This window comes from Typopeltis vanoorti, chromosome 19, assembly GCF_054136105.1.
Source record: "Typopeltis vanoorti isolate ZY-2024b chromosome 19, IOZ_Tvanoo_1.0, whole genome shotgun sequence".
NCBI classification, from domain to species: domain Eukaryota; kingdom Metazoa; phylum Arthropoda; class Arachnida; order Uropygi; family Thelyphonidae; genus Typopeltis; species Typopeltis vanoorti.
Window position 1 is genome coordinate 88,028,376 of NC_143567.1, and position 13,897 is coordinate 88,042,272.

At 35.7% G+C, this 13,897-nt stretch overlaps 1 protein-coding gene across 5 annotated transcripts in view; it reads left to right on the top strand.

Annotated features, from left to right (window-relative positions):
- The window catches only part of LOC150096319 (nuclear factor NF-kappa-B p105 subunit-like), a 378,899-nt gene that overhangs the window by 75,726 nt on the left and 289,276 nt on the right, over positions 1–13,897 (top strand). For 3 of the 5 annotated variants that reach the window (XM_090409204.1, XM_090409205.1, XM_090409208.1), the window contains exon 2: positions 8,025–8,313. In XM_090409204.1, the coding sequence (XP_090265330.1) occupies positions 8,025–8,313 (289 nt within the window). The other 2 variants (XM_090409207.1, XM_090409206.1) reach the window with 2 other exon arrangements.

The window sequence follows — 13,897 nt, forward strand, 5'->3', positions numbered from 1 at the left end:
TCTGAAGGACAACACGCTTATTTATTGAGATGAGTGGTAAAAAAAAGGGGAAAAAAAGCTGTATCGTACGTAATTGAAATTTGATGTGTAACTTACACTCATGAGCTTTTTTATGTGCAAATATTGTCAAGCAGCCGTGCCTTAAGAACAGCAGAAACAGCAATTTGTAGATTAATTTTTACGAGAAAATTCGATTTCCGTAAAATCGTTTTTAATTTATTGTATTTATTATTATTACGTGACACCTTCAAGGACTCATCGCGGGAGGGCGCTGTTCTTCTGTGCTGCATGCATTTCACCGTCTTTCCTACTACGTAATTCTCTAAGTACACACAACTCTATCTACAGTCTATCCTCACTTACAACAAGTGTTTTTCTTGTTTTTTTTTTCTTCTGTGAATTGCTTTTGATCAGGTGATATTATCCGGTAGGTGAAATAGCCGACAAAGAGCAATGCTTATGTTAAACGTTACAGTAATGACACGATAATCTTAATCAAAATCCAGTTCTTACTTCAGATATAAGAGTGAACAGAATATAGAAATGAAAACTGGATCTTAAAGCTTAATAAGGAGGGTTGTTAATCATGATGTAGTATAAAACGAACCGTATTACAAGATGTTTTCGAAGTGTCACATAATACAGAATGGGACGTTCTCAATAGCATAGACATCAAACAATATATTTGTGAGAAATTAAATTTACAACTACAAAATCTATCGCAGTTAATTAAAATAAACGAAGATATAGCTAATAATAAAAAGTAATGCCTTTTATTCCCTTATAGGGAGTAGGCGAGGCCTTTAAACCTTATCTAGCTTTTGGAGACTAAGTGAGCAATTCAGTCTCCACCTGTAGCCAATCAGAGAGAGAACTTGCCCATGTCTATCACTAATTATAGGTAGCCACCGATGAAGAGACCGGCAAACAAGTGCTGCCATCTCTTGGTACCTAACTCGAACTGGATATGTTACTGTCTGAAATAATGTGGGTTCTATTTCACTGTTATCCCGTTTGAGGATGGCTGTTATGACATTAATGTGAGGCTAATACTGTATTGCATTTGAACATTTGACTAATCATGTTTCATATTTTTTTGATGCAGATTATTTTACCGATTTATACAAAAATGCCAATAAATTATTGTTTGTTTCATTCAGTTAAAGATGACAAGAATCAGCAGTAGTCGTATATGAAATAAAACTTTGAATGAATTGATGCAGTTTGGTATCACACACACATTACAGATTGTAACGAAATCAGTAGTCATATGCAAAGTTTCCCATTGTACAGAATATTCAGTGTATAGTTAAGTTATCACGCAGTACCTTGTATTTTACAATTAGATAAGGATTGGGAGTGCTTCATCTTCAATGAGTTCAAGAAGAGTTTTAATAGTGTGTATATTATTATGAATGTAATAATAAATTCTGTTACTGAATTCTTGGGAGCTCTGTGGTTTAGGTCACTATGAGCATTTTAAATTTCTTAAATGTGGCATTAGAAATACAAACACTGTAGTGTATAAAATAAAGCAGTCATCATACATTATCAAAATCACTGTCAGTTTCAATCAAGACCAAAATAAATTTCAGTGTCACATTTTAATGAAAGAAATTAACAAGCTGTTGGCATGTTGTGTTAGAAGTGGGTAAAGTAAACTTGCTTCAGAGGGTCTGGGGAGGGAGTAGCTATTTCAAAACATCAAAACTAGGGCAGTAAAAAGCACTTTAGATCAACCTCCTGAAAACATTTTATCCATATCTTCACCTTAGTGTTTCCAAGGCAAAGAGCAGCTAGTAAAAGTAAGTACTCTTAGTTTGCATAGGGACATTACTATTTTGATGACTTGTTAATAGTTAATAAAAATATATTTAAGAGACATAAATGGATTATTATGGTTCATGCGGTTGAATGTTTTTTTTGAGGATATACCATATTTTTATAAAGCATTGATTCATTCTTTCTGCATTGCTTCCGAGTTTCTGGGAGAAAAAACCCTGTTACCTACATATGAGATCGGATAACTCACTTTCAATTGAAAAAGTCCATATATATAAAGATTCCTCCCATCATGATGGGAATCGAACTCGGGCCTTTTCCAATCGAAGGGCGCAATGTACTATCGTTCTTCCAATTGTGCTACGGAGACGCTTATATGAATACTGATTTTGAAGAAGCTGAAAGTTTCCTTTCATTTTGAAAAAAAAAAAAAGTAGAGGGAATTTTAGAAATTGTGGATGAAATGGACATTAAGATTGGAAATAAGACCATGTATATTTGTGAAGTGAATGAGGAATATTTTTGAGAGGCTTACTCTGTTTTCGTGTGTAACCCGTTTCTCTTTTCTTCATTTTTTTAAGTCAATTCTATTAAGATGAATGCTACATAACTATTTTAAAGCTGTACCTTTTGAAAAAAAGAAGAAAAGAAGAAATTGCTGGAATATTACTTTCATCAGCATTTTGTACTTCCAAGTTTAGCTGAGGAATATTGTAAATCAGCAATATGCATTGCAGATTTACAATATTCCTCAACTAACTACTCAGGATGAATGTCTAAATCTCCTTCTTTTTAGGTCCATCAGTTGTCTCCACAGTTGACTCCTGTTTTGTATCACTTTTTTCTCTATTTTTTATTTTTTTATTTATCTCCTGTCCACTGGTATTTTTTTCTGGTATTCAATTCTTTGTAAAATAATAGAGAAATTAATTAACAGTCAACTTCTATGTTACCTGGACTTGATCACTAAACTAATAAGCAAATGCCAGTATGTATTTCATCATTCTTTTTTATTGCCAACTGTCACCGGAAAGTTTTGAGAAACTCAAGTGGTTGTTTTTGACTGTCTAAGGCATTTGATCAGGTTTAGTACTGAGATCTGTTAAGCAAGCTCTCATTTTATATTTGTTTTCTTATTTGGAAGTTTTTTCCCACTTGGTTAGACTATAATAAATTTAGTTTAATCCTTTATCCAAGTGTAAGCAAACAAAGTTTGCACCTGAAGTATCTTCAGGACTGAGGCAACTCGTGGTAAAGGTGGACCAAGCTCTCATCACTACTTGTCTTAGTATCTCTCATAATGCAAAGCACATCTCCTTGCAGACATGTATAATGCTATGCACTAAGGGAAGGGCCACTACTTAGACAGGTTTCGACCTTTATTGAGGTCTCGTCAGTGGGAGCCAGATCCAGACACGGTGATACTAAGGTGGGAAAAAACTTCCAACATTATTCTCTAAATCCAGAGTAATTTAATAATAAGGTGAGACACCTTTTGGCAACTCGTATAGGTAAATATGACTTCTCCATTGCTTCCACCTTAGTATCACCACCTCTGGGTCTGGCTTCCACTGACAAGACCTCAATAAAGGTCGAAACCAGTCTGGGTAGTGGCCCTTCCCTTAATGCATAGCATTATACATGTCCGCAAGGAGATGCTTTGCATTATGGGAGATACTAAGACATAGTGATGAGAGCTTGGTTCACCTTTGCCACGAGTTGTCTGAGTCCTGAAATAACTTCAGGACTGAGACAACTTGTGGTAAAGGTGGACCAAGCTCCTTTATCCAAGTGTAAGCAAACTTTGTTTGCTTACACTTGGATAAAGGATTAAACTAAATTTATTATTGTTTTCTTACTTTTGTTACTGGGTTGTGGTTTTTCTCTCTAACTGCACATTGCATACTGTGACAGATGAATCTTTATTGCAATCTTTTTAGCTAATGCTGGAGTATCATATGACTTCATTTTTTTTTCACCAGTCAATGTATCATTGACTTTCTCTGCTGCTTGACTGCAAATTTACATCACAGTTATCCTAATGGCAGACATTGTGTTCTTTTTTCTCATTTGACAACTTTGAAAAATGTGTAAATCAACAAAAAGCTTCAGAATATCTTCTACAAATTTGAATTCAGATTTCCAAACCATTCTAAAGAAAGGTTTGATAATGGAGGTGGGGGGGAGTTCCGATAGCCCCTTGTCAACTTCAGTGGTAGAAAATCTCAATCCTATCTAATTTTTCCCAAAAAAAGGAGAACTGAGACACACTGGAAAGAAAGATCTGTTTTATACTAGTCTTACTTTTGACATTACCTACCTAAATCTTAGAAAGATGACATTTATTTTTGGATAAGTCAAGTGTCAATTTCTCATTATCCAAGAAATTAGGTTTTATCTTTTGTTCCAAGTGTTACATTCAGGCAGCAGGTTTGAATCCCGGTGTGGGTATGTATGTTTTTGAAGTCTTGATGGGCAATGAATGCCATTGCCTGGTGTGAGTCTACTGTCCTGCTTTAAAGCATGGAACTTTTTCGAGCCACTTCCTCCTATGGGTTGAAGTGGCTTAAAGCATGTTTGGTTTCTAGAACAGGGTTTCTGCATTATATAAATGTGTGTGTGTGTGTGTGTGTGTGTGTGTGTGTGTGTGTATAGATTGAACAATAATGGCCCAAGGACTGAACCCTGAGATACACCACTGGTCGCCTTAAATCTGGCTGATTATAACAAAAAAGAATAAAAATAATTAATAAATAAAAAGGTATTAAATGTTTAATCTTCTGTGGATGGTATTAAATGTTTAATCTTCTGTGGATGGTATTAAATGTTTAATCTTCTGTGGATGGTATTAAATGTTTAATCTTCTGTGGATGGTATTAAATGTTTAAACCTCTTCATGGCCAATGGGCCATCCTGTGTGTGTGTGTGTGTGTATACACAGGATGGGGTTTAAATGTTTAATGTCTTTTTTATTTATTAATTATTTTTTATTCACTTTTGTTATAATCAGCCAGATTTAAGGTGACCAGTGGTGTACCTCACAGTTCAGTCCTTGGGCCATTATTGTTCAATCTATACATTAATGACATCAGGCAGGGTCAATCAGATGTGCGAGTGTTTGCCGATGATGCAAAGATAGTCAGGATAATCAGGGATGCTACTGATATTCAGCACATACAAAATTATTTGAAGAGACTGGAAATTTGGGCAAACAAAAATGGCTGTCAGTTTAATGTTAGTAAGTGTAAAGTTATGCACTTACTAACATTGATTAGATTTCCAGTGGCATATTATATTAGTAAGGTTATGCTACAAGAAACTGAGGAGGCAAGGGATCTTGGCATATTGGTGGATAGGAATTTGAAGTTCAAAGGTCACACTAGCAAAAGTTGCAAATACAACTCAGACGATAATTGCGATGTTGAAGCGAACCTTGACATGTAACGATGGGAAAGTCATTTTGCCTCTTTATAAGGCTTTAATAAGACCACACCTGGATTATTGTATGCAGATTTCATCTCCTGGATTCTAAGGATGGGAGGTGGGGAGAGAGAGCATGGGGGGAATGCATAAGTTAAGTTTGTTAATACTCAAGAAATGGGTAACAGCTAGGTTTTTCTCTCATAGGGCAGTGAATGAGTGGAATAATTTGCCTTTAGAGGTGTTGAGTGCATCTAGTGTGAATAAATTTAAGGGAAGGTATGACAGCTGGTTTGGGTGATTTATACCTTCCCCTCGATGAGTCCATGACTCCCTAGAGGTCCTAGATAATAATAATGAAATACAGAACCTGGGGATTTTTTTTTTTTTGTGTGTGTGTGTGTGTGTGTGTGTGTGTGTGTGTGTGTGTGTGTGTGTGTGTGTGTGTGAGTGAGAGAGAGAGAGAGAGAGAACCTTAGCCCAGTCACTGTATTAATGTACTATAGGTTCCCAACCTTTCATGGATGGAAGACACAAAATCATTTAAGATTTATGCGTTCTCTAAAAATCCTTAACTCTACAAAGCAAGCAATTTTTTTAAAATATCAGTCTGAAATGAGAGGTCTCAAAATCTAAAGAGTATTGGTGCATGTGTGTGGATTATTGGTTAAGAAGAAAGAGGGAGCCTTTTGTTGCATATCTTTGCACTCCTTTCTCAGCTGACTAACTTACTGCACAAATTTCAACTTTCGGTACTTTTAGGATGAAGCTAACCATCTGCCTTTCTGGGCATAAACATATCACAAATATCACTTCGTCAATATCCAAGAAATTATGTTTCTCTTTCATCTCATTGCAAACCTCAAATTCCTACTGTTTGATCTACTTTGGCTAAAAATTTTCTTACCAAATCAATCTTCCCTTTTCATATGATCTCTCAATTGCTTTCCAAACTCTGTTAACCACTCTGACTTTCTCTAAAACTCAACTTTCTGCATTTGAAATACCCCAATAGTGAGATCATTCTTCTTGGAGACTTGAACGTCACAGCTCATATTGGCTTCCCATCTCCAGTTTTGCCGATCAAACATGCAGGGAGGCCAAGGTATTCGCCATCAGCAATGACCTGTCACAGATGATCAATCTCCCTAACAATACCTGACAAACTCCTCCAATTTGCCAACACACTTGACCTCTTCCTGATCCAAACACTTGCTCAGACCAAATAACAGAAATCATCCTCATAGGAAATGTACTGAAAAAATGTACTCTATGTACTGCAAACTAAAGTGTATTATATTATGTAACAACATTCTACTCCCTGTTGAGAATTATATCTTTTTTTGTAATAGTTCAGTACTTAGACATCCATACTGAAGTACTCATTGTTTCTAAACTATATGTAACTATTACAACCGATGGAGCTTTTGATTTTGATCAGATGTGAATCTTTAGATTGCTTCAGCTTGGTTTTCTCTCTTTCTTCTGATAATGGAATAATATCTTCATAAATGATTATTTGAAGTAGGAAAAGCTTTCATTATCACAAAGCGAAACTAAATTTGTGAATGGTTTTATAAAACTAAATATTCTGAAAACAGCTTTATTATTATGGCTAGATTTTATCTTCTGATTGGTAGCTGTAAATTGTTAACCTTTACACTAAACTGGAACCTAAAATATCCATTTTGTTTTTAGCTTTTGTGAATTCCTGTACTATTTTAAAAAGTTGTAAATCTGTGTGTTAGTACCCAAGTATGCTAAGGAATTCTGCTTTAAAAACAAGAACACAGAACTTTTACAGCCACTTTAAGCCTTGAATAAGCAAGGTGACAGGTCTTATTCCAGGTGATGAAATTCATATATCATCATCTTAGAAAGACATGGGGTTCTATCTCATCTAGAACATGAAGAACCTTTTGGAGGTTTTTCCAACCCAAATAGAATGACATGTCAGCCTGGGTTCTAATTCTGTCTAGGATGTGAAGAACCTTTCTAAGGACTTCTCAGCAGAAGGTGAGTTAGCTGGTCTCATATGGAGGTTACAGGATGTTTTCTATCCTGAAAAAAAAACAAACAAGCATGCTGACCAGAATTCAACCTGCTTAGCAGGATTTAAATTCTACTGTAGGCATGTATGCAAATAATACAGATCATTGTTGTTGTTATTTAGGATTATGGCCATAGAAAGCAAGTGTGTGTGTGTGTGTGTGTGTGTGTGTGTGTGTGTGTGTGTGTGTGTGTGTGTGTGTGTGTGTGTGTGTGTGTGTGTGTGTTTCTAACCAGTTTGTCTGTTTTTCAGAATGAAAAATCCTTGCCACTTCTGTAACTCACCTTTAGTTGAAAAGTCCTTAGCAAGGTTCTTCACATCAAAGACAAAATTAGAACAGATGCTAATATGTGGTACATGTCATTCTGGTTGAGCACTACTTTTTATAAAGAGTGGATTCATAATTTACAGTCATTCAAAATCTAATTTCTGTAGAATGATAAAAAATTTAGTATCCTTTGGTCCTGAACTTTAATGAAATACAAATTTGAAACACATCTATGTTTGTTTAGTTTTAATCCTCCCTTCTTATATTGGATGCATTTTCATATCACACTCTCATTAAATATATTATTTTGAACGCTGTTATAGGTAAATTATCACTTTTGTATATTTGCATTTTGGATCTGTTTTAGATAAATTGCAATTTTATATTTTCTAATCTGTCATATACATTGTTTTTAAGAGAAGTATTTACTGGGTTATTATTATTTTTATCTTTATTGCATTTTATCCTTTGTTATAAGAATTTTTATAATCTACTATCATTTAGGAGCGATTCATGTGGATGGTTGAGCCAAGCAGCATTTTGCATGGAAATATTCTGAACAATAGTTTACCTGTTAGCAGTGACATATCTTTATCCATGGGTCCTCCAAACATTCATCACACATCACACTATTGTCATCCGTCACCAAATAGTGAAATATTACAAAATGAGCATCCATCATTATCAAGTTCAGTCCCAGTTGAAAGCATTCCAGTAGCAGTACAGAATCAGAATGGATGTCATCCTTATAACTTACTACCAGTGACAGTGAATATGCAGCCCCCAGAAATTTGTAAGTATAAATATGGAATTTTGTAAAATTCGTGTCAAGAAATAAATATACTACACAGTAGTTTTCCCTCTGCAGTAAACCTTTTAATTGTCAGGTGTTTAATTGAAAATTTCATGACTTGTATCTATGGTAACTAGACAAGAAATATAATATAATATCTTGGCTTTGAAAAATCTCACATAGTCGTGAGATTTTTCAAAAAAATTGTAAAGATCTCACATATGGGGTTGAGGTCTGGACTCTGAGCTGGCCAGTCCAACACTTCAACAGTGTTTTGTGAAATTATTTGGAAGCAGGATTTGTCACTCCACAGAACCCTTTTTCAATCATCTACATTCCAGGAATGGTGTGAAATGCAGCTCTGTGCAGACAGTTCTGTTGCTGACAAATGTCTCTGCAGCATTTTCCTGGTCAACTGCTGGATCTGATGCTGATGACGTGCGGGATGCTTGAACATTCTGAGACAGAGCTTGTTGATCTCAGTGAGTGAGTGTTGATGGCCTCCCAGGGCATTTTCCTGTTGTAGCACCATTAACTTTCCATCTGTAATAACATAAGCAGTGGTGGATTTCAGTACTGAGAGAGAAAGACCACTAACATGACACCCAACTACCATGCCATGTTTTGAGATCAGATTAGTAATTGGATTTCTCTTTGTATTTAGAATTTTAACAATTCAATCTTTTTTAAAGATATTACTGTAATTTTTGCAAGGCATTTATGTACAACATGACTGCATTGGCTAACCGATGCTTAACACTTCCACTCCATCTCATTGCACTCTACAGCCACATGCAAGGCCTCCTGTCATTCTAGTGATTCAGATGAACACATGTCTAATGTGTTCATCTGAATGATTTCTATTGATCTTCTCATTCATCTGATGCAATCTTTGCTTTATTTACACAAAATTTTGTATACACACATGATAGCTCATGGATGGTGCAAACTAGCAGTTGTAATTTATTTCACTGGGTTAGAAATCATATTTAAAAAGAAATTCTTTTCATCTTTAACCCAAGCATGAGCAAACAAAAGATTGCATGTGAAGTATCTACATGACTAGTCTACTTATGCATGGAGGCTGTTGACTTCACATTAGATTGCCACAGTATTCCTAATGCATAGTACATTTCCTTTCATATATTTATATTGTCATACATTATGAGAAAGTTTATTGCCTAGACCAGTTTAAATCTTTTTTGAGGTCAAGAATATAATCAACAGCAATATAATTTCTTGTTAAGTATAATTTTTTGACTCAGTGAAAAACTTACTATAACTACCTTTCATATTATCATCATCAAATTCCTGATATATATACCCTCAAGGGGTGTACAGGATATGATAGTACCACATGAAAAATTACATCATTACTAACTTCCTATCTACAATTTTCCTCCAAACCAGTCTGCTACCTGTCAAGACTTCAACATTAACAGATCTTATATTTCTATCGTCTAAGCCACTTTTTACTGTATCAATCCACCTATATCTTGGTCTTCCTCTGGGTCTTTTTCCTGCCAGAGGAAGACCAAGATATAGGTGGATTGATACACTACCTTTCATATGACTAGAATATTATGCTGTTATGTTATTATACAGGTATCTCTATGGAGTCATTGCAGGAGATCCATTATTCACACACTAACCATTATTCACACAATAATTTGTTCACTGACAAAGCACTCACAACCTCCTCTGGCAACCCATTCACCATCCTCCATAAAAAAATCTAGTCCTAACACCCATGCTTACCACACACTTACACTATTTCCATTGGTGACCCCCCCCCCTCAGTCTCTCCCTTCTGCCATATACTGAAAAAAGTCTTCAACATCAATCCTATAAAACCCCTTAAAAACTTATGTGCTTCTATCATGTGTCCTCTTTTTCATCTATCAGCTAGTTTCTGAAGCCCACAGACCATCAGACTTGCCACAAACTTTGTCACTTGCACCTAGATCCTCTCCACAACTTCCTCATCCCCATGAAATCTGGGTGTCTAGATCTGCATGCAGTAGTCCACATATGGCCTTAGTAATGCCTTATATAGAAGAACAATAACTTCTCCATCTCTGCTTGTTAGTGTGTTCTTCAACAACCATGTAATTTGATGTGCTGCTTGGCCAACTTTGCAATATGCTCTCTAAATTTCAACTCACTGTGCATAATCACCCCAAACCCTGGCCTCATCAATTTCCTGCAATTCATTTCCATTAATATAGTACACAGCTTGTGATTGCTTCTTCCCAAAGTACATCACCTTACACTTGGCCACATTAAACTGACAGCCATTTACCTTTGTCCATACTGCTAGTCTTTTTAAGTCTTCCTGCAGGATTTCTACATCACCTTTATGTACCATCACTTGTCATAGCTTAGCATCATCAGCAAACAACTGAATATTTCCTGTCAAATCACTTTCTATATTATTGGTGTACAAATTAAATGATGGAGGACCAAGTACTGAACCCTGTGGTACACCACTGGTCACCTGCCTTCTCCTGGACTCAACTCCTCCATAAACCACTCTTTGATATCTGTCCATCAGCCACCCTCTAATCCAAATCACCAGATGCATATCCATCCTCATTTATTCCAGTTTTATGCAACAAAGTTCTGTGTGGAATCCTGTCAGAAGCATCTGCAAAGACTGGCAATACCACTGTGTAGCCATTTCCCTTATTCAACTTCATCAAGACCCAACCTTCACAAAATCATGTTGTCCTTATAGAGTATCATATTTCTATCCACCTAGTCCTGATTTCTGCCTTTCACCAATTTCTCCAATACCTTAATCACCACTCCTAAGATGCTGATTGGCCTATAATTTGCTATTTCTGTCTTGAAATCTTTTATGCAGTCAAACTATTTTGTCCTCTTTCCGCTCTATTAGCACCTTCCCTTTACTGAGGCTTAAATTAAATAACTTGGTCAAAGAAACTGATAATTGGCTTGCACATTATCATAATGCATGGACCAATATGCCATTTAATCCTATGGCTATGTTTGCATTGAGCAATTCAGCAATATTCTAAGCACCTCTATTTCTTTAACTTCTATTCTCCCATCAGTAAATGTCACATCCAGCATTGCAACATCACCAGCTAGATGGTACCTTGCAAAATGCTCACTCATTAATTTAACTATTTGATTTGCTTCTGTTACTTCCCTACCATCAGCATTTTTTAAAGACATCCTTAGATAGGCATTCCTCCTTTTACTTGTCACACAACAAAAGAGCTCCTTAGGATTTCTTTTGTCTTCATCTTCTAGCTTTTTCTCATAATTAGCTTTGGCCTTCCTTATCATAGTCACCCTTCTTGCCTGTACCTTGTACTGCTCATGGACATGCCAATTACCTTTTTCTTTATATTCCCTCTCCAACTTTTCTCTGTCTGCAAATCCTTTAATGATGCTGTTCATCCATCTAACTCCTACACAATTTATCCTTCTGACTTTGGGTATACATTCTGATAGTGCTTTCTTCAAGCATCCCTTGACCACCTCCCATACACCACTAATATCTCTCCTCCTCCAAATTCATATGCCATTGCACTACTGAAAGCTGACTTTTCAGCTTGTTATAATCATCTGCTTTGTAATTCTACATATATCCCTTCTTAACAGAAAATTCTGCATTTCTGACAATTTCCCAACTCAAGACTGCATGATCACTTTCCCCAAGCAGAGTCAGCATAGCTAGATTGGTTACTGTTAAGTGCTCTGATGCTATAATGAGATCTAGCATGCTCAAACCTCTTCTCACCTCCATTGCATGCTGCCTCAGGTAATTATTTCTTAGAAGCTCTTTAAATTCATTTCCTTCGTTCTCTGTGCCCATACCTCTTCCCAATCTGTCCCCATAGTTGAAATCCTCATATTAATTACTTAACCTACAATTTGCCAATGTATATCATCTACATTCTTGTATATATCCCCCCCCCGCTTCAGATTATAGCAACCAGTTATATATTTTTGTCCAAATAGCATCAAATGAACTGCTCTTTGCATCCCTGTCCTCCTGATGTATTTCTACTCCTTTTGGCTTCATTAGCAAAATCCTTCCCCTAATCCTGTTTCTTCTGTCCTCTCTGAAGATACTATATAATTTGCATTCTATTTTCTGTGATTGTAATCCGCCATCAACCAATTCTTACTAATTGCCTATAACTTTTAGCCAGGTTAAGCTAATGAAGGAAAATGAAAATAATGCACAGATTACCATTTGTGCATTATTTTCATTTTCCTTTGTTTCATTCTTGCTGTCACTTTTCTGCAATCCAGTGTGTCTGCAACCTTTTCAATCTGAAGTGCATAACCTTACATTTTGCAACATTAAATTGACATTCTTATCCTTTGCTCACAATGCCAGTTTATTTAAATTGTCCTGCAGAATATCTACACACTTTTTCAGCTATTGCCCTTCCCAGTTTTGGGATAATCTCCTAACTCAATTGTTGTTTTCAGTAGTATCAAGCATTTTTAGGAAGATTTTAATGTGAGAATGATATTTTTGTCTTCCACCCTCTACTGGGAGCTTCAGGTAGATTATTGAAGGTGCTAGATGTGATTTTTGGGTCTGAAAGATGAGTTTTTTAATTGATTTTTTATGGATTATTATTTTATGAGTGTTTGTTTATTTGTAAGGGTGGTTGATTGTGTGCTTTTTAAATGTGTTTTGTATACTGTATTGTACTTTATGGCACTAGTGTGGAAAACAGTGGTGGGTGATTTCAGTGCATGATTTTGTTTGCTGCAGCACATTTGAAATATATGCACTTTGTAGAATGAAAGATTTGTGAGAGAACAAAACTGGAATAAGCATGTCATAGATGTTTCAAGAGTGAGTGTCAGTAGTGTGGAGAAAGTAAGAAAAATAATAGCAGTGAGTAGGATGATGGAATGCAAGAAAATGAAATTGTGAACAGTAAGGTTGATGTTGCATGCAATAAGAGTGACAGCAAGAATGAAATGGAGGAAAATGAAAATAATGCACAGATGGTAATTGGAATGATAGCATGCTTACATGAAGTTCTTTACAGAACAACGTCAGATCGAACAGTTGGAGAAATACCTGACAGATGATATGTGACAGAAATGAAAGAAGAAGGAGAAAAAGCAGAGTATGATAAAAGAGTGAAATTAAGAAAATATCCAGGCGTAGACTTCTGTGGCTAATTGGTTCAAAGGACATATTTTGGTGATTACACTACATTTTTTATTATTCAGTTATACAACATACTGAAATAATAGTTCCCGACAAGTTTCATAAATCATAGGATTTACATCTTCAGGGGCAAATAGTATAACTTAAAGTTTAAACAAGAGAAATTAATAAATACAAATCATAACCGTTTGGCTATTCATAAACTCAAATAACAGAATGCAGATATACAACGTTATTGACGTTGAACAATACGGGACAATGTCACATGTTCTTGTTCTCGTTCATACAGTCAGAGCTCAGATCGAGGTAGATTTTTTATATTAGAGCTGACCACATTTGATGGAGAATTAAACCTTGATTTTTTATTGCATTGGGTTGGGTTTTTCAGCATATTAGCAGCTTCTTTAAATT